Below are 23,464 nucleotides of genomic sequence, written 5' to 3'. Positions count from 1 at the left end.
TAAGCAAACCCTAGATTGTTAAGAGATTAGATTTCTAAACTTGTATGTTTAGAAAATGGTTCTGAAACCAATATAGTTCCAGATACTTCTGCTTGCTCGCTTTGCAGCCCCTCACTCCACCCCCACCCCCTAGTAAATGGCTTCTGAACACCTATTATCTATCAAAAGGAGGAAAACCAGAGGGGAAGAAGGATTGTACCCTCTAGGCTATAGATGGTTTGCAAAAATAAAAAATAAAAACATTGATTCATTAGTTGAACTTACTGAAGGGTGGTGTTTGGGGGCAGTACCTTGGAAGAGTAAGAGAGTAAAAGGTAACAGAGATGGCAAGAAATCAAATTTGTGGAAAAATAACATTTATTTTAATGATAAGCATTAATATTTTAAATGTATAGTTTCTCATTAATAACAGTAAAAATGCTATTATTAGAAACGACATCAATGATAATCATTAGCATAAACTGTGCTATAGCAATTATTGTATAGTGATAACTCAGAAAAAAGCCAGCAATGAAAAACAGTAAAACAACTGGCTATGTAAACATGTGCCAGCAAATATTCATTTATGCTTCAATATTATCACTTTTGAAGACAAGCCATATGTCCAGTTTTTCCTGAAGGGAAATGCCCAAGAAGTGTAGCAAATGACTTTATATCCTGATGTTGCCAGCTGGCCCAACATCGTGACAGGGTTGCTAGCTAGAGTAACCTGTGTTTCTGGACATCTGTTTGGGCTAAGACAGGACCTAAAAACAAAGACTTGTGTGAAACTGTAATTCCAAACTAGCCAGTAGGCCCAATTCAGTTGAATTCAAATATTAATATTTTGGTGAATCAGTCCTAACCACACTTTTCTTTTTTTTTTCAGTTCAGTAGGTTTATATGACTTCCAGAACAGGCTTGGTAGATATATTGTTTTAATTAATACCAACTCTGTATATTTATTGAATATATTTATTATATATCAGGTGTCAGACATGGTAGGTCTTTCAAACTATTGAATCATAGCCCACTTTAATCACAGAATGCTCCACAACTGTAAAATATATTTTCTTTCCAGTCTAAGATTCGGCATATACTATCCATGCCTTGGGTCCCTTCATTTTCTGCACTCACCTGTTTTGCTTTTTGATCTGTGTCGGTCTGCTTATGATATAATTCGATTTAGAAATCACCCATGATTGCTGAAATATATCTGGAGGAATGGGCCACCCACCCCCCAAATGTTATAGAGGGGCATCAGATGTCCTACCCCAATCTCTCAGATCATTGCTTCTCCCAAGTGAGAGTGGATTTATGTTAATTGCTACCCATGAATATTTGCTCCCCAACTTCTTTAAATTTTAATTAAATTTATTTTGTGCTTGTGGAGTATCAGTAATAAGTGGGAGTAGCATTTGCATTTGAAGGTAGCAATTCTTCCTGTTGCCTCTGACATTCCATCACACAGTTATAATTATGTAATGTTAAGTGGATCTGCAAAATCCTTTGCCATCTCCACTTGTGTATATGTGTTTAAACAAGGAAACAAAAAGTATAGATCATGCTTGTTAGCAACAAGGATGAACAAATTAACTTGAAAGGAAATTTTCCACTTGCTACTATATACATTTTTTAAATGGTGGAATTATGAAACAATTTTATCTTTCTTTGTGGGGCAGATAGGAGGTTTTATTTACAAATTGAAAATAAATTTATTTTTTTTAAACCACAAATTAAAATAGGGATGCTAACCATCAAACTTTGTCTAGATGCCATGCTTTCGGCAAGGTATGCATTCCTAAAACCTTACATGAAAATTTTCCTTTCCAAGTTGCATTGTTCCAATCATCTTAATAGTTAGAAAAATCCATCTGTGACATGACAGATCCTTCCATAAAATGAATGATCGCCTTCTTATTCATTTGAGTTTAATGTGGATTTTCACCAATCTAGTATATTTAAGGCATGATATATCTCCAAAGAGCAAAGGATATTTATTCCAATGCTAAGCCTATTCTAAGGGACAGTTTCAGTTTTGTGTCTTGGACATTCTGTGAAATAGCAAACTGCTGATGATGGGGGAATGGCTCTTTTGAATAGGTACTATCCATGTCCTCTGAGGCTCTGCAGGAACGAGCCCTTTGGAGAGCAACCAGTGCTGGAGGCCGAGGGCCCTCTCTGCGTGGAGTGTGATGCTCAAGCATCAGTATTTTACCTACATTAGTTAATGTTTATAAACACTCTCAGCAGCACTAATTCTTGATAATGTGAGAATAAATTTGTGTTACTCTCTATTTCCCTCTACTTATCTTGCCAGCAGACATCTTGACTGTTTCTTGCACTATATTTGTGTTAGAGGATTTTAAAGAATTCTTTGTTTTTATGGCTTAGGTACATATTGTTGGTTTTCTTTAAGAATTCTTGTGTATCGTCCTAACAATATAAAACCGCTTATAATGCCTACTGATTTATGTTTGTTACTACATGTTTTGTATAATAAAGTTTGAAAGCTCTCCATTAATATAGCAAAAAATACTCTATTCTAAATCAAAAGTCAACAGACTGGAGAAAGCATTTGCAACAAACGTGACAGAGATAATATCTTCACTATATTAAGAGATATTACATAGCAATGAAAAGTTAATAAACCTGTTAAAATGAGCAAAGATCAAAACAGGCATTTCTCAGGAAAAGAAATGACTTAAAACCATATAAAAAGATTATCACGTTCATAATTAAGGAAGTACTGATTAAAACAATGAAAATACTCTTTGTAACTTATCAAAATATTCATTCTACCACTCAACAAGTGTTTGAATGCTTATGATATCAAGGAGCTGGATTAGAATGGATGATAATATACAGTGTTGGTGAGGCTATGCGAGAAGAGTTTTATCATCTCTGTTGGAGACAGAGTAATTTGACACAGCGTTTTTGGAGGGGAATTGTTCAAGCTGATTAAAATTGAAATTTTACACCTCCCTCGACTAGAAATTATACTTGTAGGAGTCTAGTCTATAGATATACTTGTATAGCTGTGTAGGGCGTATTATTCTTGTCATTAATACACAATTGCTGATACTACTGCTACTAACATTTGTGGAGCGAGTACGTTGTCTCAGGCACATAAAAGTAAGTCTCAAAACAACATAAAAGATAAGTACTGACATGATACTGAGACTTGAATTTTCTCCTCTAAGTCACTCTCAGCTGTCAAATGGGAAGCGGCCTAGCATTAGAACCCTCACTCCTATATCTACCTCCTCCTAAGTAGTGTTGTTTACAAAGGAGAAATGTGGAAACAATATAGCTGCCCACTAGTGGGGATTTGATATGCTAATAGAGAAAGAACTGTGCTGTTTATTGTTGGTAAAATTAAACAGTTCAGAACAATATATAAATGTCCCCTTTTGCGGGGGAAAGAAAAATTGAGTTGTATGGTGTGTGCACGCACATCCTCTCTCTCTCTCTCTCTCTCTCTCTCTCTCTCTCTGTCTCATATGTTTGTGGAAATCAATGTAAGGACACTTAAGAAACTCAACATCTGAGGAAGGACGCTCAGCATGCTATCTTTTTTCTGCTTCCTACCCCAAATGAATTCTACCCATCTTTCAAAGCTTTACCCCATTCTTTCTGGGGAAGTGGTGATTTTTCACTTTTCTGAACTCTAACAAAGTGACATGGAAAAGAAGAGGAGAAGACGGTGAGGAAGGAGGAGGAAATATCAATTGAGAACTTATCTTTCAAGCATTATATTAACGTTTTTACCTGCATTTTTCTTAATGCTTTTAAATATCTGTAATTATTATTGATCGCTCCATGTTTTACTTGGAAACGGAGCCTTAGTGCAATTAAGAAATTCCCTACATCACATGTCTACAAAATAATGGAGAGGACACCCAAATTCAAGTCTGGTACAAAAAGGCATACTCTCAGCTACTAAGCAAATCAGCTCTTGTTTTGTCCTGGTTATTTAGTACTTATACCTCTTATCTCTCTCATCAGATAAAACTTGATGGGGCTGAGACAGTGAGTAGTCATGAGACTAGCGCCTGGCTTCAGAGTGGTTTGCAATACTGATTTGTTTACCTTTTACAGATCACTTCTCTGTGCCTCAGGTTCCTAATATGTGAAAAGAGGTTAATAATAGTACCAGATTCATAAAGCTACTTTGAGAATTAAAATCAGTGGTAATAAATATAAAGCACTTAGAACATGATGTAAAACAAACCCTGTTTTAGTTATTTAGTAGTGGAAGAAAGGAACTATATCCTAAACATTCTTTTTTGCCCATAGTATCGCTAACAGAGATTCACATGTAAAAATTATTCATTGCAGATTACTTGGATGTTAATTATTCAGTACCAAAAATTTCTTGTTTTTCATAATAGGAAATTGTAGGTTGAACTATATGACATTTCAGTTTTTTAGGATCAAATCCATCAAATATTGGCAATTTCATATGATTCAGTTTATATATTGTAATTATTTCAAGTTCCGTTAAAAAGTATGAATTTATTAATATAGCCAATAAATTCAAATACTTTTTAGATACTTTTGTACTGATTATATGTATGTGTATATGTATATCAATGTATATCTATTTTCTCATATAGTATAAAATAATCTATTATAGAATGATTTTTTAAAATATGTCTGAAATGAACATTTATGAATTGATTTTTCCTTAATGCAGCATGCAATTGTCATGGGAAAGCTGAAGAATGCTATTATGATGAAAATGTTGCCATAAGAAATCTGAGTTTAAATATACATGGAAAGTACATTGGAGGAGGTGTATGCATCAACTGTACCCAAAATACTGCTGGTATAAACTGTGAGACATGTATGGACGGCTTCTTTAGACCCAAAGGGGTAAAGTATGCTTTTTCTTTCATGAAGCGTTATTTTGTTTTCTTCATACAAAGATGTATTATGTGAAAAAATAATTTTGATAGACTTCAGATCATAAAAGGTGACCAGAAGTGTTTCGTAATGGAAACTGATATAAATATTTGAGGACGTGTAATAAAACAGTTCCCTCTCTCCTGAAAATTCCATTTTGCCTCATTCTACTCAATCCCAACCCCAAATTTATTCTGATTTTAAGAACATAAATTAGTTTTGCCTTTTAGTGAATGTCACAAAAATGTAATCAGGAAGTACATACAGTTTGGCATCTTCCTTCTTTCATTCGACGTAACAGTTTAAGATTTGTTCATGTTGTGTGCATCAATATTTACTTTTTTAAAAAATGCTGCATAGTGTTCCTTTGCATGAACATATCATAATTTTCAGTCCATTCTCCTGATGGTGAACATTTGGGTCATTTCCACTTTTTAGATGGATCCTATAAAACAATTTTATATGTCTTTTATGGTCATGTTTTATTTACTTTGTATAAATATGTAGGAGAAGAATGGTTGTTTCATAGGATAAGAATATGTCTGACTTTATAAGAAACTACCAACATTTTGCTAAATTAGTAATAACATTGTACATGTTCACCGAAAATATATAGAGGTTCCAGTTCTTCCATATCATCTCTGATATTTGGTGTTGATTATCTTTTTTGAATTAGCCATTCTAGTGGGTGTGGGTATAGTGAGTGTGGCAAGTGAGTATTTGACAATCACTAAGTAATTCCCATCAATGTTTGGTCCTACAGCAGACCTTCTATTATGAATTCATAGCAGATTTCATGGCAATTTAATTTTTATTTTAAATGCTTATTGGCTTCACCAATATCTTCTCTATTAAAGTGTCTATTTAAGTCAGAATGTTCTTTATTTATTCTAGAAACATTTTATTTTTAAGTTTTAGGACTTCGCCCGTAGAGAAGTAAATCTTTGAAATAATGATTGAGATCTACAAGGTTAACCTCTAGTTCTAGCACTAATTTGGGGGAAATACTTTCTTTTTTACCTTTGGATTGCTTTGAGACATTTTTTATTTTACATTTATAAATTTATTTTTTATTAAATTTATTGGGGTGACATTGGTTAGTAAAATTATGTATGCTTCAAGGGTACAATTTTATAATACATCATCTGTATACTGCACTGTGTGTTTGCCACCTAGAGTCAGTTCTCCTTCCATCACCATGTATTTGACCCCCTTTACCCTCTTCTACCACCTCTTCTCTCCTCTTACCCTCTGGTAACCACTAAACTATTCTCTGTGTCTGGGTTTTTATTTGTTTGTTTGTCTTGTTCATTTGTTACTTTCAGTTTTATATCCCACATATGAATGAAATCATATGGTTTTTGACTTTTTCTGTCTGAACTACTTGCAGCCATGTTGTTGCAAATGGCAGTGTTTCACCTATTCTTATGGGCAAGTAGTATTCTATTGTATATATGTACCACATCTTTATCCAATCACCTATGGAAGGACACTTTGGTTATTTCCATGTCTTGGCCACCATGAATAATGCTACAGTGAACATAGGGATACATATATCTTTGCAGATAAAAGTTTTGGGGTAAATATTGTGAATGATACACTGTAGAGAAATGATTCTGTTATCTTCCTCTGAAGATTTTTTACTTTTGTTCTAATTGGAGGTCAATTTACTGACTGATTGTCATGAAATTGTGAAAACTTGCTTTTGCATTTTGTTTGGGCAGAAAGCTCAAGGTGTTTATCTGACCTTTCTAACTTGTTCGGCAATTCTAATTTCTGTTTACTTTATGGTGTACAGACCTGAAAATCTTACTCAGGTCATGTAGCTTTTCAGCTGTTGCTTTTCACTGCACTCCTTGGAGTATCTCAAAACAATGTATGATTAAGGGATCTGTTAAGTATTTGGGGGTATTGATATGCATATTTTGGTGTTATCTTTATGCAAACATGTATCTCATCTAGTGTATTTTTGTTTTCTTTCAAATTTTAAATCCTTCCAATTTCAGCTAGTCTTTGATTATTCTCCCAATTCCTTGGATTTTTCTATTTTGTTCAGAATTTATAATTGTTTTCTGAGGTGGTACTGCATGCATACAAGACACTCTACCATTATCAAAACTGAAAGCTTGATAAGTTTTTAATTACAAGTCAAGTACTTAAGTAAATCTGAGCCTAGATTTTGATATTTTTATACTTACAAAATACTTATGCTATATTGTTTGTTTAAAAATTCAATTTAAAGTGCTTACTATTTGGGTGCAACTCCATTGTATTTTTGTGAAAATGTAGAAAGAAAAGTTTTGTACATTACAATTTTACAGCTAAGTAACTTTTCTCTATGATATTCTTAAATGTATTGTCTTAAAATCTAATTTTAGGTTTATCTACTAAATACTTATATTTAATAGTTTCAATAAAATATATGCATATGAATACATATGTACATACATACATATCAGTGTTTACTTTGAGTACTAATTAGTAATCTGAATTATTATATTAATAAAATTAAAAGTCAGTGTAAAGTAGATATCTTTATACAATCTAATATAATAGAAAGTTTCCTGATCAACAATCTAATTCAGGCAGTTTATCCTAATTACCAAAAAGACAGATAATGAATTAGGAGGATTTGGTTTACTCAAGCTCATTACTGGAATCATAAAACATATTTACAAAAGCCAAGATTTTATTTAAAAGAAATGTTTTGCCATATGCCCACAGAATAGTTTTTTCATGTCTCGGTGGTTTTCTCTGTGTAGAAAGCACTTCTCCCAATTCTACTCTCAAATTGCTACTCATACTTCAAGCTCCAGTCTAAACGTCACTTTTTCTGTGAAATATTACTTGACTTCATTGTGTTGTGTTATTACTCCTTCTTTCGCTCCATAAACTCTACTTGTATGTCTATTTTATCACTTGGCACATTCTGTTTAATCAATTTATTTTAAGTTTGTTATTCCTGTAACTTTATTTAAGGCAGAGAGTAGGCCTTACCTTACTGTTTTGCACAGTCCTTACTTCATAATGAGGGCTGAATGAATGTGTATTAAACAGATTTGATTTTGAAACTGATCTCTGGGCATAGTTGACTGATATTCTATCACACATGTAAATAACTCTCTAATTATGATACTGACTTTTATCAGTAAACACATTTTCATTTGTAAATTAATCCTAGTCATGTACATATATAAAAGATATATTTTAGGGGGAAATGTATATGTATATTATACTGAGGGTGCCAAATAAATGTATATACATTTTAAAATGGAAAAAACTATTAAAATTATGCTGATGGTAACCACTTCGAGTACCTCTTATAATTGCAGAAGTCAAACATGACTTGTATTCATCTTTTGTTATCAGTATGTATTGAGTATTACAATTTTAATACAGATTTTTACTTTCTTAAAATGTATATACATTTTTTGGCACCCTCTGTATATATATTTTAGGTGGAAACACACACACACACACTCACAAACACACTAGTATTTCAGTATTTTCTAGGCAAATAATTCAGTTTTTTTCTTATCCTATTGCATCTGGAAAAAAAATGTTGTCTATACAGTATATTAGTATAGTCTAGGTTTGTTTAATTAAAATATTCTAACATTGACAGCTATTAGTTGTATTGAGTATTTAATATATATGAAGAATCTTATGAGATGCTTTATGTTATTCTTTTTCATTTTAATTTAATAACATCGCTATAGTTGGTATAATTGTCCTCATTTTACAAGAATGTAAGTAGTTTGCAGGAGGCCACATAGCCAGTAAGTGGCAACACCGGAATATGAGCTCATGGTTTCCTAATTATGGGGCCTACATTGCTTCTTTCCAGGTTGTGTTGCCTCCCCAGAAAATCAAATTTTAATTTAAATATTTAATATTATTTTTTAAGCATCAAATATAAATTTCTATTTAATTAATTATCTAATTATCAATGTGAAAAAAGTTCTTGAAAGGTAAATTTGGGGGAAATTACTAATTTTGAACTATGTTGTAATAAAAAAACAATCAGGAAGATTTTATTATAGGATGCATATTAGAGAATATCAAGCAAATATTATTTTTGTTATAGTAATGATACTGTGATTACAAATGAAAGAGATGCATATTGAAATGTGTAGGGATTAAAATACTCTTATTTGGGATATTCTCCCAAAACTTCAGCACAGCATAAAATCTGATGAAATTTACAGAGCAAAATCTTGATAATTGTTGAATAATTCATCTTGAAAATTGTTAAATTTAGATAACAAATACATAGGAGTTTATTATACTGTCCTCTTTACGTTTGTATATCCATTTAGAAGAAATGGATTTCAGAAATTGCAATCATGCATTAAAGGTAACTTCTTATATTATAACTTTATATAATGTATTACTATGTATTATTAAAATTAATTTGTCCTTAAAAGTTTGCTGAATTTAAAAATATTAGTGTTATTATACTTGATTGAAAGCATTTTCATGTTTTTGTTAGGTATCTCCAAATAATCCAAGACCATGCCAGCCATGCCATTGTAATTCGATCGGTTCCTTAAATGAAGTCTGTGTCAAGGATGAAAAGCATGCTCGACGAGGTGAGAGCCACAGTAGAAGGTCATTGTTCCGATGCTTGGACAACTAAAACCCAAATATGATCTTTTAGGAGAACATTTTACAGTAAATTGCATTCATATAATGAATGTATTCTTATATCTCTCAAATTTCACTCCAAGAAGCGTTTTTTTTTTTCATCTCAGTAATTAATTTTATGTTTCAATATAATTCTTTCAAAGCAAAAAGAGTTCAATCATTTATTTTGCATTATATATACATATTTACATATCTGTGCATATGCATCTTCTGTCAATCAAAAATTGGTGGTGTATGTAATTTTGTTATGTCGTGTTATTTATTAGATTGTTTTGTAGCTTTTTAGTTTCTATCATGAAATGACAGTATTCATTGTAAGATGCGTATGCTGTAATGGGAAGAACAATTAGAGGGCATCACATACTAAGCTGTGGTCAATAATATGGAAAGCAAGAAGTGTACTAAAGGACTGAAAAAGGTAGTAGACATGAGTTTATGAAGACAAAGACACAGACACTAATATAAGCCAATACTTTCTTTGGGGATTGAAATTCATGACTACCTTCAAACATTAAAGAATCAAGTGCCAAAATAACTCCTTGGTGTAAAAGGTTTAGGAGCTGCTTCTGGGAGAGTTGCTTGCCAAGGTTAAGTAGATAATTCCTAGAATATATCTGGAGCAGTTTCTTTATTTATCTATGAGTAGGTTCTTCTCTTCTTTGGAAGGACTAAAATATAGCATGCTACCAAGTTATAGGTTTCCCCACCCCCACAAAGACTCAGTTTAAAAGACCGGTAATGTTTCTTTGATACATTTAGCTCACCCGCTTTCTTCATAAAAATGTAGGATTATCAGTTTAAGCCATATATTATTTAATACTAAAAGATTAAATATCTATTTATTTTAATCTTCAAATGGTGAATTTGAGGTCATTTTTTTATTTTATGGTCTCTTATCTTTTTATACTAACAACTAACCTTATTGTCAGTAATAGCACTTAACTTTCTCCCCTAATTTTAAAATAAACATGTTGTTATTTTAAAAATTAGCAAAATAAAAATGTTGAAAAATAAGCATATAATACAGTGGTATCTTAACGTAGATACTGCTACTAACATTTTTGTGTTAACTTTAATAATGAGTTTTCCTGATATCTAATTTTTTTTCAATTAAAATTTATTGGGGGTGACAATGGGAAGTAAAATTACATAGGTTTTAAGTGCACAGTTCTGTAATACATCATTTATATATCACGTTGTGTGTTCACCACCCAAAGTCAGTACTCTTTCCGTCACCATAAATTCGACCCCATTTACCCTGTTCTACTACCTCCCACCCCCCTGACCCTCTGGTAACCACTAAACTGTTATCTGTGTCTATGAGTTTTTGTTTCTTTATGTGTTTGTCTCGTTCCTTTGTTGCTTTCAGTTTTATATACCACATATCAGTGAAGTCATAGGGTTCTCGACTTTTTCTGTCTGACGTATTTCGCTTACCATAGTAATCTCAAGATCCATTCATGTTATCACAAATGGCACTATTTCATCTTTTTTTTATGGCAGAGTAGTATTCCATTGTGTATATGTACCACATCTTCTTTATCCAGTCATCTGTTGAAGGACTTTGGTTTCCATGTCTTGGCCACTAAGTATTACAGTTTTAATAGAGTTTTTTCCTTCCTTAAAATGTGTATACATTTTTTGGCACCGTTTTTTGGCACCTTCTGCATGTATGTGTGTATGTATGTATGTGTGTATGTATGTATGTATGTATGTATGTATTTTTAGAGGGGTTGAATTTTGTATAAAATTCTGTCATCATCTCTGATATTCATAACTTAATTTATTGTAGCATTTGGTACAAATCTAGAAGTAGTCATTTATGGTAAGAAAACAATACTTAGATAATATGTGCTTTGAGAAATTGAACATTTTTATTGATTTGTCATGGATAAGCTACAATAAATATTTATATTTTATATCATATAACATATTAAATATTATTAGATTATTCAAATTTTCTATATCTTTTTAAATTCTTTATAAATATTTAAAGTGCTAAGATTGTCATTCTCAGCCATTGATTTTGGATAATTTTTCTTTAATTTCCAATAAATTCTGCTATTTATATATTTTCTTATAATTAATGCTTATTTGGAGCATAAATGTGAAAACTTAAATCATGTTTTTTATTCTGTCTTTATCGATGTAAAGTGAGAGCTTGTACTAGTAGATGTAATTGAATTTTACTTTGGCCCTTGCTAATATTACTACAGAAGTTTCTACTTTTTTATATGCTTTCCTAATGTATAATTACATTCTTTTATTTGTAATATATCTTGTTATTTTGTGTATCTCTTGTGAACGTTACATAAACATGTTTTTAAAAGAAACAGTGAGACTCTTTAACTTATTTGTATATAGTTAGTATGTATGTTTGACACTCTTTCTGTCATTCTGTTTTATGCTATCTCTCCATAATGTTTTCTTGCTTTTTCTTCCCTCCTTTTCTTTTTTGCCTGGATTATATTTTACTGATCTGCTCTTCTATTTTTCCAGATTTTGAAGGCCAATAACTTGTATTCGTTCATGCATGCATGTATTTTTTGTTTGTTTGTTTTTCTAATCAAAGAGAAGAAGGAAAACTGTCTTGTATTTCTCTATTTAAAAAGAAAAGTGAATTTAAACTCTCATTTCCCTCCTCTATTTTTTTTTATTTCCAAAATATCCATTCCCGTGAACATTCTGAGTCTTTGTTGTACTAAGTGATGCTGTATTTTTACTGTTGTTAAATTGTTGTTTTAAATAGTCTGTTTTTACTCCCAACGAACTTTTCTATCTTGTCTGAGAGGGTTTATGAACCAACAGGTGTGCACAGATTACTAATTCTTAATCTAGTGTGATGACAGAGTTATGGAAATTCCTTTTAATCATTGCAGTGGTTTTTCTATAATCTTAATTTTGGTAGATGCTAAGAGTGTTGGGGGTGTTTTGTTTGTTTTGTTTTTATTTTTATTTGGTTTTGTGGTTTTTTTTAGTTCTTAATATTTTTAAAGATACTTAGAAAATGCTATGTACACAAATCATAGCCAGCTTCTGATTACACCTTATATTCTGTGGTTTTAACTTTTCTTTTTTGATGTACATCATAAATCTAATTTTTGGGTGAAAATAAGCTTTTAAAGTCTACAAAAATTAAAAACTTGGGACCTAAATTATATAGTTGCCTTAAAAATGTTGATATGTGGCTCATCTTCTCTTAGGTCTGGCACCTGGGTCCTGTCATTGCAAGCCGGGCTTTGGAGGGGTGAGCTGTGATCGGTGTGCCAGGGGCTACACTGGCTACCCAGACTGTAAACCCTGTAACTGTAGTGGCGAAGGAAGCACAAATGTGGACCCTTGTTTTGGACCCTGTAATTGCAAGGTACATTGTTTATTCTGGTAACATCCTACTGTCAAGTTAGAAGGTCATTTTCCTCGGCTTTCTGATGTGTCTGCTGGCATCAAGCAATTGTTATAACTTCTCCAGTAAATACTGTCTATTGCATGTGTGACACTCAGAAGCATCTTTAGAAGCATACCAGGTTCATTGCAGCAAGACACTTGCCATTTGTCTAAAAAACCAACAATTATACAGAGGGCCAGTTACCTTAAGACTATTATTTTACAGCAAAAACATTTTTTTACCTATTATCAAGCTACCGTAATCTAAAAATATACAACACTAAAAATAGCAACCTTTAAAACTATAGGATACTCAGATCAACTCCAGCTTTGCATCTAATTCTAACAATAGTTCTGTCAAGAGTTTCATTGTGGATTTTTAAATGATCTTCTGAAGTTTGAACCCAGGTAGGTCTGAAAATACCGTATTTGAATTCTTCCATTTAATTACCAAAAATGTGAGAAGCCATAGTGGAATTGATTAAAGGCACATATTTCCTCCCAAGAGTACTTTCAGAAATGCCACTTTTGTGTTGTTGTACATGCTCGGCGAATAGTTCATCATATTAACACCAAAGGATGAATTGTACCTATGGTTTATACTTATAAAGAGAACATAGAAGCATATACAAGTCTTAAATGATAAAATTAATTTCCTAGAGCTATAGCCATCAGCACCAAAGTTTGGATCAGACAGTGTTAGCTACATTAGCTGAGAATGAACAATCCATTGAAACTTAGCATGCTGTACTAAAAATAAATGTTACTTTTTTCTTTTTTCTCAATTGCAAATGGAACCTTATTAAGATCTTTCCTTTATTAATTCATTAGTCTTACCTAAGCAGTATAAATGATGCTCTTGCAATTATATGTGTGTGCATGTATATACAAACATTAAATCATAACACAAGAAGTAAATATTAGCATTAATATTGTATATATTTTTTGGGAGAAGAATGTCTAAAATATCAAGCTAAATATGCTAATAGTTACATAATGAATGTGTTATATCGGTAATTTAGGTACTTATCTTAGGCTTCTGAAACAATAAAACTCCTGTCTTCATACACAGGGAGAAAGTCCACAATCCATATAAACAATGTTCAAGATAGACCTACTTCTCATAATGAGTATTAGAAAAAAATCTAAATATCCATAAATCAATAAGAAGAAAAGTATAATGTGTTCATAATCTGATACAAGGGAATAAAATAAAATAGGTCCACATCTACAAATAGAGACGAATTTCAGAAACTTCAGAAGAAAACAAAAGCGATTATGTTATCATTTATATAAAGATGTAAAACGTGAAACAATTTTATATTGTGTGGACACACATTTATAAATTTTAAAATTTTAAATACACCTATATAATATACACTAATTTTAGAATAGCAGTTAACTCTAGAGAATGAGGGAAGAGAATAGGATGAAATTAAAGTGAGATTCAAATGTGCCTAAATATTATTTCTTTAAACAACATATCTGAAGCACACATGGAATTTTTTTTTTTTTTACCTTTAGGTTGTAATAGATAATTGTCATATTATCTGTACTTTTGTGGTGCTTTAAAATAATTCTTCATTTAAAATGTCTTTAATTGAAGGGAAAAGAAAGATTTTCTGATTTAAAAAGTTATATGAAATTTTTAACTTAATACAATATCAACTATTATCACCTTGACACGTAAGATTTTCTGTTATATCTTTGTTTAGACAATGATATTAATGAACATCATCGTAATTATATTTTAAAATATGAAACCAGTGCTAGCTTAAGTCACACAAAAAAATTTACTAATTTTTTATTCATTGTTAAAATTTTTGAAATTTCTATAGCTTCTCCTGAAATTACAAGAGACAAGTGAATATCAGATATATGACAAGTCAACTGAACGTAAATGCTCTTCTGACTCTTGATATTTATTTTAAATACCACATGCTAGAAATCATCTCTTTTGAAGTTTGGTGTCATGTTATCCGTTACAAGTCAGTTGGATTGCAGGCTCTGATAAATAATATAAATTGACCTTGATCTGGGTAGGAGCATGTGCTTTTATTTTTACCAAAGTCTTATAGTAGAAAGATAAAAATGAAGTAAAAAACTAGAGAAATCAAAGTCTGTATTTTCATCGTGCTTTGCTTTTTTATTGCACTTTTTTGTTTTGGTTTGGTTTTCATTGCACTTTTTATTAAGTCCTTACTGGCATATGAGATTTTGTGATCTGACCTTGGCTTACCTCTCCACAATGTTCTTGAGCTTCAGTCGCTGTTTTCCAGCTTTGCTTAACTTCCTTGAATCACCAAACTCTAACTGTGGAATTTTATGAATTCTATTCAGACTGCGTGGAAAACCTCAGCTCTGGCCTTCTTCCTTTGCTTAGCTAGGCGATTTTCAAGGCTCAGCTCTACTTTCTCAGCAAAGCTGTCCTCGATCCCCCAGTATAAATCATTCTGCCATGTACACTTGTAACACCTTTTCCTTTTCCTTTGTAATCTTTTCACAATTTGTAATCCTAGTTAATGTCTGTTTCAACTCTGGTGACATGTATCCTATGTATTTTCCTCATCATTGAACGATAAAAAGATAACAAACACAGTGACTCATACATAAAAAATGATGGAAGAAAGGAAACTAAAAAATTGTGAAGGTTTGACAGTCATTTAAATTGTCTGACTCCTATTTACTGATCTGGAAAATGATGATATTAAATATTTCCTGCCTAATTCTTAATAGGTGTAATTATAACATTAAAGTTTTGTATAAAATCAAACACGAGCATAATCATAAATTCCAACGGGAATACTTTTTTGTTTATTAATATTGCTTTTTACAGGTAGAAATAAGTTTCCATTCTCTTCCCCCAATAGGATTTTTGTGATGTGTGCTAACATTTTTATTAGTTTTTTTTTCCCTCCTATTTTCCATTTATGCATATGAGTGATCACCCCATTAACTTGTTAGCTTCAAACCATGGGCATTTCTACAAAAGACATTCAGTTTATATATTTGATCCCTAATTTAAGTTACAGATGTAAAATCTTTAGCATAAAAAGTACATGTAGGATTTGTCTCTTGCAACAGCTACAGTGCAAAATATTATGTTAATCAGGTTTTGTGGTATTTTTTTTTAATTTTGAAAGCTAAGCCTGTGAAAAGTAGGAATTATTTTTTATTTTCTTCTCTCTTCCTAATCCATCAACTATTTATATTTGGAACAGTATTTAAAGAGTAAGCACTCAGCAAATACTTCTAATTAGTTAATTATTCTTCTTTTGTTAATGTCTTTTAATATTAGGATGCATTAGAATGAAGGCCATAACAGAGGAAAATATGTAACTGACTACACACACCCTCACAAAGAAACAAGCATGACTGAAAAATTCCTGAAGCAATTATCACAAAATTAACTTAAATGTCACTAAAGATCTTTCTGGTAACTTTGTCAGTAGAATTCCCAGCTGACTAACAATTATGGTTAAACATGTACTTCTGAAGTTGTACCTAATTTATAAGAAGGCAGCTGCATGAGAAAGAATACAGGCATACTATTGTGACTATTTCTCTAGAGAGAAACTGTACTGAGGAAACCATAGCAAAAAGAAAATTGATGTCAACACAACAGTATCTGACTTCAAAAAATAAATAATACTACTAGGTTGGTGCAAAAGTAGGTTTAAAAGGTTAAAAATAATTGCAAAAACCGCAATTACTTTTGCACCAACTTAATAGTAAGGTTTTTCCTAATACAACTTTGTTTTTAGGGGAAAAGAGTACCAAAGGGAGAAAAAAAAAAAAAAAAGGAAGTCATAATGTTTTTGACGGATAGTCCACAAAATATCTAATTAGATACTTAGCAAAATATATTCCACAGAAATATGTGTCTAAAGCACACATTTCTCCATAAAGGGATGCAAATTGATTTTTGAGGAGCACGAATATCCTATTCATTTTATGTGTAAGGCAAACATAATCTCACAGTGTATCTGTACATACATACAGTATATTCACAGAATTCAAATTTCATGGTGGGGATGATTATGAAAAAAATGACTACAGAGCTCCTTTAGGGCATGATAATGAACGCTAGGTTGAGAACCACTGTTCTAGAATAAAGGGACACTTTTTATTATGACAATACATAAGAAATAAAAATATTTATGATATGGACTAATTATTTACAATGGGAAAATTATTGACTATTATTAGTACCTATTAATTTTTGTTAATATAACCAACTAGAATAATGGTTTAGAAATCAAGAAAGTAGAATATTTGGGTTTAAGAAAATATGGTGGTATAAGGGAATATTAAACCTTGGAGTGAAAGTCTGGAACACTCTGGAAATTACTATTTCATAAGCTTAGGTGTAAAAATAACCATTACTTTGTAAGTTAGAAATAATAACTATTAGAATCTAAATAAATAAAATATTAAAATAAATTTACTGAATTGACAAATGTTGCCCATTTGAAATGCTGGGAAAGAGAATAAATTAGACCACCACTTTTGTTTAGATAACCTGTTAAAACAACTTTTAAAATTGTTATTAAATTATATGTTGATACAGTTGACCCTTGAATAGCACAGGAGCTAGGGGTACTGCCCCGCACATGGTTGAAAATTCATGTATAACTTTATCTCCCCAAATACTTAACTACAGTTGCCCCTTGGTATCATCAAGGGATTGGTCCAGGACCACGGTGGATACCAAAATCCACAGATGCTCAAGTCCTTATACAAAACAGTGTAGAACAATGCATGCAATTGGCCCTCCCATTCATGGATTCCTAACCATGGATGGAAAATACTGGTTTGCCACCACGTTTGGTTGAATTCAAGGATGCAAAACCCGGGGATATGGAGGGTGACTGTATATTTGTTGAAAAAAATTCCACATATAAGTGGAACCATGCAGTTCAAACCCATGTTGCTCAAGGATGAACTGTACCTCTTTTTAAAGTTGATCAGTACAAAGAAGTGACAGAATAATAGCTGAAGGAAAGAGAAATCTCATAACAAGCAAAATGCCATTTGGGCTAGAAGCTGCAAACTCTCACCATCATGGTTAGATATTTAGGATCGATTATTTTTACATCTGTGCTTTACAAACTGAGTTGGATGGTGACAAGTTATAAGATATGATATTTGCCCTTGAAGATCTTATAAATGGCAAGAAAAGAGAAAACAAATGATTTTACTGTTTGCATTGTTTGTTTATTTAAATAAATAAATGAACTTTAGTAAGCATTCTAACATCTGGAAACATTCCTATGGGAGAGAACAGTGTTGCAGCTGCCTATTTTAATCCTGTCATGCAAACCTTGGGTACATCTTTTTCGCTCAACCAGATGGCTTTTCCATCTTATTTTTCCTTCAGAGGGATGGAGAACTGTGGTGATGAATCTGGTGTTCCACCCAGAACATGCACTCAGTATCCCTTTTAGAATAGTAACTTCCTTCTGCCTTGTATTATCCTTTGTCCACACTCTTATTTCCTTTGCTATCTAATCCTCTAGAGGGCATTTGTATATATTCTCTGGCATCTCGTATAATACTTGTATTAGTAGCTCAGCCATGATTTGATGAATGAGTAAAATAGATAGTAAAGGAACAGTGAGAAATAATGTACAGAGCATTCACTAATACTTTGGTATTGACAGCAAAAGAAATTAACTCGCTCACAGAACCAACCAATATAGCGGATGGTTCACTCTCAAGCTGCGAATAAAAAATTTAAGTTCCGGACCATTCGTAGCAAGAGAATCTTCCAAGAATGAATCAGGAATACAATCAGGGGATGCTTCATGGATGGCAGTTGTTGAAAAATCACAGAGAAGTTTCGAAAAAACAATTATCCACCTGGATAATTATAAAAAGAGTTGACACTCAAGCTACCCAGATCATGTATACTAGCCAACTACCTGAAAGAGGAAAACCTGTGCTTCTATGAAGGTTCAGTAAAACCCCTGAAATGCCATGCTTCTGTGTTTGAATTGTGTCACTCTAAAATATATTACATATGAAACTGTGATGTTCTATATTAATCACTGTTTTAAAACTAATACGTTTTTCAAAGAGAACTTTGGAAGTGCATTCCTTAAATAAGAACTACTTAGATAAATACTCTCTCAAGGGAGGTTGGAAAAGGAAATTGGAAGTATACCCTGATATAACTAATTAATCTATACATGTTGAGACATGTCCAGAAAGCTGAATTCCCATGAGCTAAAAAATTTCTCCCTGATTTTTCATCCTCCTACCAGCCTCAAAAGGCACTTTAATTAGGTCATAAGGACAGATATATAAATAGGTACTATATCCACCATATTTACTGTTGAGTGTAGGCTTAGTATTTATCTAAAGTTCAACCTGAGAAAAATTAGAACCAGTACTTTTCAATTGAATAAATCGATCTTAATCTGATTAGTAGCCGCCACTTACTAAAGGAAAAGTATGGTATAGACTCAGGACTAGAGAAGTAGGAGTCTAGAAACTTAAGGTTGTGGCTTTATGCTGATATGTTTTGCAATTGTATGTAAGGTCTATGCAAATATTGTAAGAGTTGACAATTATTTGGTAAGAGGGTTGAAGTGAATTGGGTTTGGGGAGGTAGACTAGGATTAGTTTGAGGACCTGTAACAGGGTCTAAAATAGTTTGGCTCAAAGATTGTCATAATAAGCAAAACAAACTACCACTTGGCTAACTTGTTTCTATAGGTGCAGACATTCTATTATCTTTACTAGAGTGTGTTGTGGGTTCCCAAGACCACACTCATTTTCAATAATTCACTAGAAGGACTCCCAGAACTCTGAAAAGCTATTATACTCATGGTCATGGTTTATTACAGTGAAAGGATACAGATTAAAATCAACAAAGAAAAAAGGAGTATAGGGAAGAGTCCAGGAAAAACCAAGTGCCAATTTGCAGTTATCCTCTCCCAGTAGAATGGTGCAGAGAGTACTTAATTCTCCCAACAGCAATGTATGATGACACATATGAAGTGTTGCCAACCAGGGAAACTCACCTAAGTCTTTGTGCCCAAGGTGTTTATTGGGGGTCAGTCACATGTATATAGAACATTCATATGGTTGACCTTAACTACTCAGCCTCCAGAACCCCAAGAAGTCAAACTGATACAACATGGCCCAGAACTCCACATAAGGAAAACTAGGTATTTAGCATACATCATAATTTTAGCATAAAATATCTGGTGTGACCTGCTGGCAGTTATACAAAGACACACTTATCAACAGGGTATTCCAAGGGCTAAAGATTATCTCCCAGGAGCTGGTCAAGGAACAGTTTTTCAATTTGGAACATGCAGCGTTTGACCACTCCAACTCTGTTAAATTAACCCTTTACTGAACCATATAGTAATGAGAGATTTCTTTAGTCTAGTGTCTCACATTTCATAGACATTTTACCTGCTACTACCAACTTAAGTGTCTCAAGTATAGTTCTGTTGATTTATCTCCTGCTAAATAACCTCTATTGCCTTACCAATTCCTAAGGGGAAAGATTCATATCTCTTATGGTAGCTTTAAAGGTTCATTATGTGAGGTCACGGACCCTTGAACTCAAGTACCAAGTTAAATCCCTAACATATAGCAAATATTTAGTACATTTTTTTGAAAGAACATGTAATGACTGAACCTTCTACACTTTCGATTGTTTCTTGTTCCCAATATCTTTGCTAACATGCTCTCTCATTCTAAATTCTCCAACAGGTTGTAATTTTTAACCACACTTCAAGGTTTTGGTCAAATTCCACTCCTGTCATAAAGCCTTCTCAAGCCTTTATGGCAGGCATTAGTCCCTCCTCTGTGTTCCCATAATTGATCTGTAGATGCATTTATACTCCATCTTGCATTATAGTTGATTATGAATGTACCTTTCATCCAACTCTAGATGTCGGCTTTTAAAGAGACCTTGACCCACCCTATCTTTAGAGTCCCTAGAATTCCTATCCTAATGTTTGCTTCAGGTTATTAAATGAAATTGAATATTGCAATTATTTAATCATTGTTTTTCAAGGTCATATTGCGAGGCTAAAATGGGGCTAAGGGAAAATGGAATCTCCGAAAATTTCTGGTTATTGAACTTAGTCTGAATCTCAGAAAAGTGGTATTACAAGCTTTCAAAGTAGAGTAAATGAAAAGTAGATTGGACCCAAAACATAAGAACACAGTGTACAGAACAGTTTTACTGTGTCCTCAACGGGATAAGCTAAATTATAATCATAGATATGTTTCATCTTTCCTGCCTGTGTACTCTTCTGAAGATGCTTTCAACTTCAGGGCTTTGGGTATTTATTTGTCACCATAGGTCTGAAATCAGTTTGATTAGCTTTGCTGACATCTATCATCTCAAAATATCTAAAATCTACCTTACAAATAAAAACTACCAAAAATTTCAGTGGCAATAATTCAATTTGTGTACATATCAGGATGCTAAACTTTGACATGGGGAAAGGGCCTAGAGACACCCCTTTGTCTAGGCTGCAGCAATGTAGAAGTGATTGCAACTGTAAATTGGTCATAGAAATTAAGAGTCAAAGAGTTAGTTTCAAATAAATTGTTCTCTTGGATACAAGGAGAGCCTCATTTTTTTTTTTATTCTTATAAATTTATCTATTTTTTCATGCTGCTCTTTCCTCTTTTATTTTTCCTCATATGTTCTCAGATTTTATTATCCCTATCCTCTACCCAACCTTGGTTTACTCAAAAGTACCTTTACTAAACATCTACTATGTGCATAACTTTTTACTATGCATGAGAAACAGGACCACTAAGAGATTCATTTAAACTAGATAAGATTTTATTAAGCTTGTTCTCAGTGTTCTACCAGGAGCGCTGCATTTTCCTGGTACTATAAAGATACGTAAAACAGGGTTTCTACCTCTTGAATAGATTACGGTATACAGCTGGAGAGAACAATCTTAGAATAAATAGCTATGCTTTTTCTGTGGTTATGATAGAGCAGTGTATAAAGAGCTATAAAAACAGTTGAAGAGAAGTTAGTTACCTAAGTAAAAGGATAGTTTCAGAATTGAGGTAATAAGGAAATTCAAGGAAGTGGAAAACTGTGGTGCAGATGCACGTGTAGAGAATATTAAGAATCTGTTTCCTGGAAAGCAAGGAGCCTTCATGTAGAAGTTATTAGTCAAGATTAACCACTTCTTAAAATGAAAGTGTACACCCTTCCTAGTTTTTGATCACCTGGTCGGCTTTCCCTGGATGAGTCCACACTATAAGTTCACCTATAAACATGAGTTTTCAGTACGCTTGAAATAGGATTAGTGAAACCAATGTGGAGAGCAATCACCAAATGAGAATTATTTTTTTCCCAGAATATCACTGTGTGATTAAGTGGCTATACCTTTATGTTAAAGGAAACACTGTGAAAATTAACCAGGGAAAATATACCTCTTTTTCCACTTAGTCTCACTAGGGAAAGCCTCTGGTGTTTGCCCTAGTTTCTCTGCCTGTCAGTTCTTATGCTTGCCTCAAATGTATGCATTTTTAATATATAATGTGAAAAGTATTTCACCACCTGTATGATATCAGTGTTCTATTATTAGCTTGTCTTTAATTTTACCACTTTTAATGTCTCCTATAAAGGTCGGTGATGCAGAATGGTGAACCAAACTGATTTTAGTTCATTTCATTGATTGCTGTGTTGATTGTAACATTTACTCCACACTCTTGACATACATGAAGATCAGAGTTGTAACCTTTACTACAGTAGATTTGTGTTCAATAGTCCTTCCCATCAGTGTGGTTAAAAAGGATGTAGCTTACTAAGGAGATTTTGAGCAGATTTTTTAAATTGTCATTATACTTTAAATATGTTTGGGATGTAAAATGAAGACTATAGAGTTTATATTTTCCTTAAACAGAAGTACAGACAGTTCTTAATTTTCCAGGGCACCGCTGTTTCTAACGCACCTCTCTATTTATAGGAAAATGTTGAAGGCGGAGATTGCAGTCGCTGCAAATCTGGCTTCTTCAATTTGCAAGAGGATAATCCTAACGGTTGTGACGAGTGCTTCTGTTCCGGGGTTTCCAACAGATGTCAGAGTTCCTACTGGACCTATGGCAATGTAAGCAACAGACTTTTACTTCTGTACGCTGTTCCACTGGCCTTCTTGCTACTGTTACTGTTCTTTTGTAAGAAATTATTATTGTTATTATTATTATTATTATTATTGAGCTTCTACTTAAAGTTATCCAGAAGAAGTGGTGGGATATTTTTTTCAAATGCTGTTTATGTATCTTTGATCAAAGCCTTAGAATTTTTATTTGTAACAATATGTAGAGGGGAACCTCTTAGAATAAGTAAACTCCAGCCTGTGCAGTGTCCATGATGAGTATGTGAAGCAGTAATGAGTTGAATGTTGTTCTAGCCCCAAGAGCTGATGATTCAATAGACAAAGCATCAGATTGTGATACAAAGAAGCACATATTCCATTCTCCAATATTTTTGCTATACAAGCTAAGAAAAATTGCTTTATCGTATGAATATATTACCCACCAACCTTTA

General features: G+C 32.7%; 1 protein-coding gene across 7 annotated transcripts in view; it reads left to right on the top strand.

The window, feature by feature from the left end:
• LAMA2 (laminin subunit alpha 2) overlaps nt 1-23,464 on the top strand; it is a 521,442-nt gene that overhangs the window by 222,497 nt on the left and 275,481 nt on the right. For all 7 annotated transcript variants that reach the window (XM_074333566.2, XM_074333563.2, XM_088795458.1 and 4 more), the window contains exons 8-11: nt 4,679-4,857; nt 9,380-9,479; nt 12,738-12,898; nt 22,884-23,024. In XM_074333566.2, the coding sequence (XP_074189667.2) occupies nt 4,679-4,857; nt 9,380-9,479; nt 12,738-12,898; nt 22,884-23,024 (581 nt within the window). The remainder of the gene's footprint in view (nt 1-4,678; nt 4,858-9,379; nt 9,480-12,737; nt 12,899-22,883; nt 23,025-23,464) is intronic.

Source organism: Rhinolophus sinicus, chromosome 2, assembly GCF_057876585.1.
Source record: "Rhinolophus sinicus isolate RSI-liver-muscle chromosome 2, RSI-T2T, whole genome shotgun sequence".
NCBI classification, from domain to species: Eukaryota; Metazoa; Chordata; class Mammalia; order Chiroptera; family Rhinolophidae; genus Rhinolophus; species Rhinolophus sinicus.
This window is presented reverse-complemented; position numbering and strand designations above follow the sequence as displayed.